The 2,946-nt window shown below is 40.9% G+C and overlaps 1 protein-coding gene across 1 annotated transcript in view; it reads right to left on the minus strand.

The window, feature by feature from the left end:
* Positions 1-2,527: 2,527 nt before the first annotated feature.
* The window catches only part of LOC117958976 (tripartite motif-containing protein 16-like), a 23,807-nt gene continuing 23,388 nt past the window's right edge, over positions 2,528-2,946 (minus strand). Inside the window, exon 2 of the mRNA XM_034895796.1 lies at positions 2,528-2,937. Within this exon, the coding sequence (XP_034751687.1) occupies positions 2,659-2,937 (279 nt within the window). The 3' untranslated portion in view covers positions 2,528-2,658. The remainder of the gene's footprint in view (positions 2,938-2,946) is intronic.

Here is a 2,946-nt window from a genome sequence, read left to right on the forward strand (position 1 = left end):
AATCCGCATTGTTCCTCTTCAATCCGAGGTTCGACTATCGGCCGAACCCTCCTTTCCAGCACCTTGGAGTAGACTTTAGACTTTTTAGATTTGAACTCTAATCAGCCAATCAGTGAAGAAGAAGGTCAGGCCTTACTAATCAAGCACGGATCTCCTTTGCGGTTTGTCTGAGTAGCCTATAAAGAAAATGGCCAACTTTGTAGTACGTTAGTTTTGTATTGCCAGACATTAGTAGGAACTAGCTGCTCATACTTTATTTAATTAATCAATCTCAATAATCCTCCCAAAAATGTAATAAACAGAGGTGAGGAGCTATTTTCGTTCATTAGCTGCTTCAATTTAACCCTTCTCAGCCAAATGGGTCGTATATGAGCCAAAACGGCACCTCTCATTCATATTTCCATCATTTAACAACCATAAAAGACAGAAACGTACCGATTGTTGCAGCTAACAGCTAACGAGCTAGCGGGCCCGGAGGTCTCTTCGGGGTCTTTCTAGACTCTACGGGGGATTTTCTATCCAGCTGGAACTTGTGTCTTTTTCAGGGTTGTTCAGCATTAAATCCAAACTGTTACATCCAAGACTATCCACTTGATAATAATCCATAATTTATCACGTTTTTGCTCATTTCTGCCATTAGCGCCACACTCCGTGACTTTGTAGATCTCCCATGATACATTTCGTTTGTTTACGGATGTGAAGGCAGTCATGTCACACATATTGCCTTATATGGGCATCCGAGCGAGAGAAAAGAGTAAAGAGTGGGAAACAGATGAGAATCCTCCCAGTCAAACTAGTCTACTGGGATCAAAGATATTATATAGCAGACAAGAGAGATAACGAGCGTTTTACAGAGGAGGATGGACACACCGGTCAGAGAGTTGGCCTTTTCTGGAGAAATGGAAATAGTTTGTCCAAAAAGGTTTTGAGTCCGAGTCAAGACCGAGTCCAGGACAGAATAAAGATCTTATGCATGACAGTATCAAGACAACAATTTTGGGTTTGACTTTCCCTCCAATATTATTATCAACATGATAAAGACACCTGGACTCAGTCCAGACCAGAAGCCATATTGGACAAGACCAGTGACCGAGACCGAGACAAGTCCAAGTACAAATATTAACGAGTCCGAGAGAAGTCCGAGACCATAGAAAAACGGTCTCGAGTCCGGGACTCGAGTCCAAGAGCGGACTCAAATGCTACAGCCTGTGTAATATCAATAAATATGACATTATGATGATGATTATTGGCATAAGTAAATGTCATGGGGGCAAAAGCGTCTGGTCATGTTTTCATAAATGTATTTTGTCATCTGTATAAGTTATGAGAAGTGTTTTAGAGGAGATTGGCTCAGCGTGTACTGCTCTGTGTGTGTGATATCAATACATATCTGGAAGATTCATGTTCCGTTTTATTTATTTGTCTTTAAGGTCCTACAAACAACCATTTTAACAGTCAAGTGATCTCACTGCAACCCAATTATTCAAATAGCCCAGTTTTTCCTGAAAACAAGGATGTTTTACAGCTTTTATAGAATAAAACCAGACGAGACCGTAGGACTCTGAGGGTTAATAAGCACACTCACTAAAAACTGACTCAACACTGTCCCACTAAGAATCTAACGGCATCACATTTACCTTTTATTGAACATTTTCTCTGGGTCTATTGTTAAAAGGGTTTCAGATATGGTGATATTTAATTGTTGCAAATACCTGTCTATTACTACGAGACCAAGTGGGGGGTGGACATGAAGAGGAAGCAGATGTTTAAATATACTGTACTCTTAACTCAACTACTAGTTACCAAAGAGTAGTCTACCAGAGAATCAGACAACTCTGGAAATGTCTTGACAAAAAGGATTCATAGTTTCTGTAAAGTGCATGCAACAATAAAACCTAAAGAACAGTTTGGCTTTTTTATCTACCAACTACAAAATATGCTCGTTTGGTCCAATTTTAGACAGTCCCAGCTGTCTGGCATACAGTCTGATAAAGATCTATATATCTCAATAAAAACTATTGATTTATGGCTAGATGTATGAATTCTGACATCTTTCCTCTACTTTCATATCTTTATGCAACAACAGCCACCAGCTTTTTTTTAAAAGCCAAAAAAAAATAAGAAAAACCAACACAAAACGTGGAAACACATGAAAAACATAAAAAATAGAACGACAACAATCAGTCAGCAACAAACATGGAGACTAAATAAGACGAAGAGTTAAAACTCAGAATGTAACCCTTAAATGACTTCTGTCTATTTCAATTTACACAACTCAGCAGAGTCTCCATGGGACCAGGGCCGATAATAAAATCTTAGTCCAGCATAGAGGGACTGAGTGAACGTGGTCTGGACTCTGTGGAGGAGAGTCATGGTTTCAGAGACGCTGTAGAAAGACAGAATACCTGCACTGTGATCCAGGTAGACTCCTACTCTGGAGGACACAGGACCTGAGACGGGAGTTTGGACATCGTTGGACCAAAATCTATAACCGTTGTTGTTACAATCTAACGCCCAAGATTTGTAATTTCGTCCGAATCCACATTCATACCTCCCCGCTCTACTGATGTTCTTGTATGCGACTGCTACATAAACTTCTCCTCTCATCTCCACCTCCCAGTAACAACGTCCAATCAGACTCCCTCTACTCAGGACCTGCTACCAGTAAGTGAATCTGTCTGGGTGACTAGAATAAGACTGTTCTTGTCTCATTACTGTTGCTTTCCTGTTCCCCTCAGATAATAACAGATATGTGTGTGCTGTGTTTGGATCCAGTGTGATTTCACTTGAATATTGTAAGAATCCAGCTCTGGTCTTGGGCTCTGGTTGTGGCAGTAAAACGTCCACTTCAGTCGGTGTCAGTGAGATGGTTGTCCACTTGTCTCTCAGGACGTCCTGTAGTTGATCTCTGAGCTCTGACACGGCCGCTGTCACGTCCTCAAAGCC

Source organism: Etheostoma cragini, chromosome 16, assembly GCF_013103735.1.
Source record: "Etheostoma cragini isolate CJK2018 chromosome 16, CSU_Ecrag_1.0, whole genome shotgun sequence".
NCBI lineage: Eukaryota > Metazoa > Chordata > Actinopteri > Perciformes > Percidae > Etheostoma > Etheostoma cragini.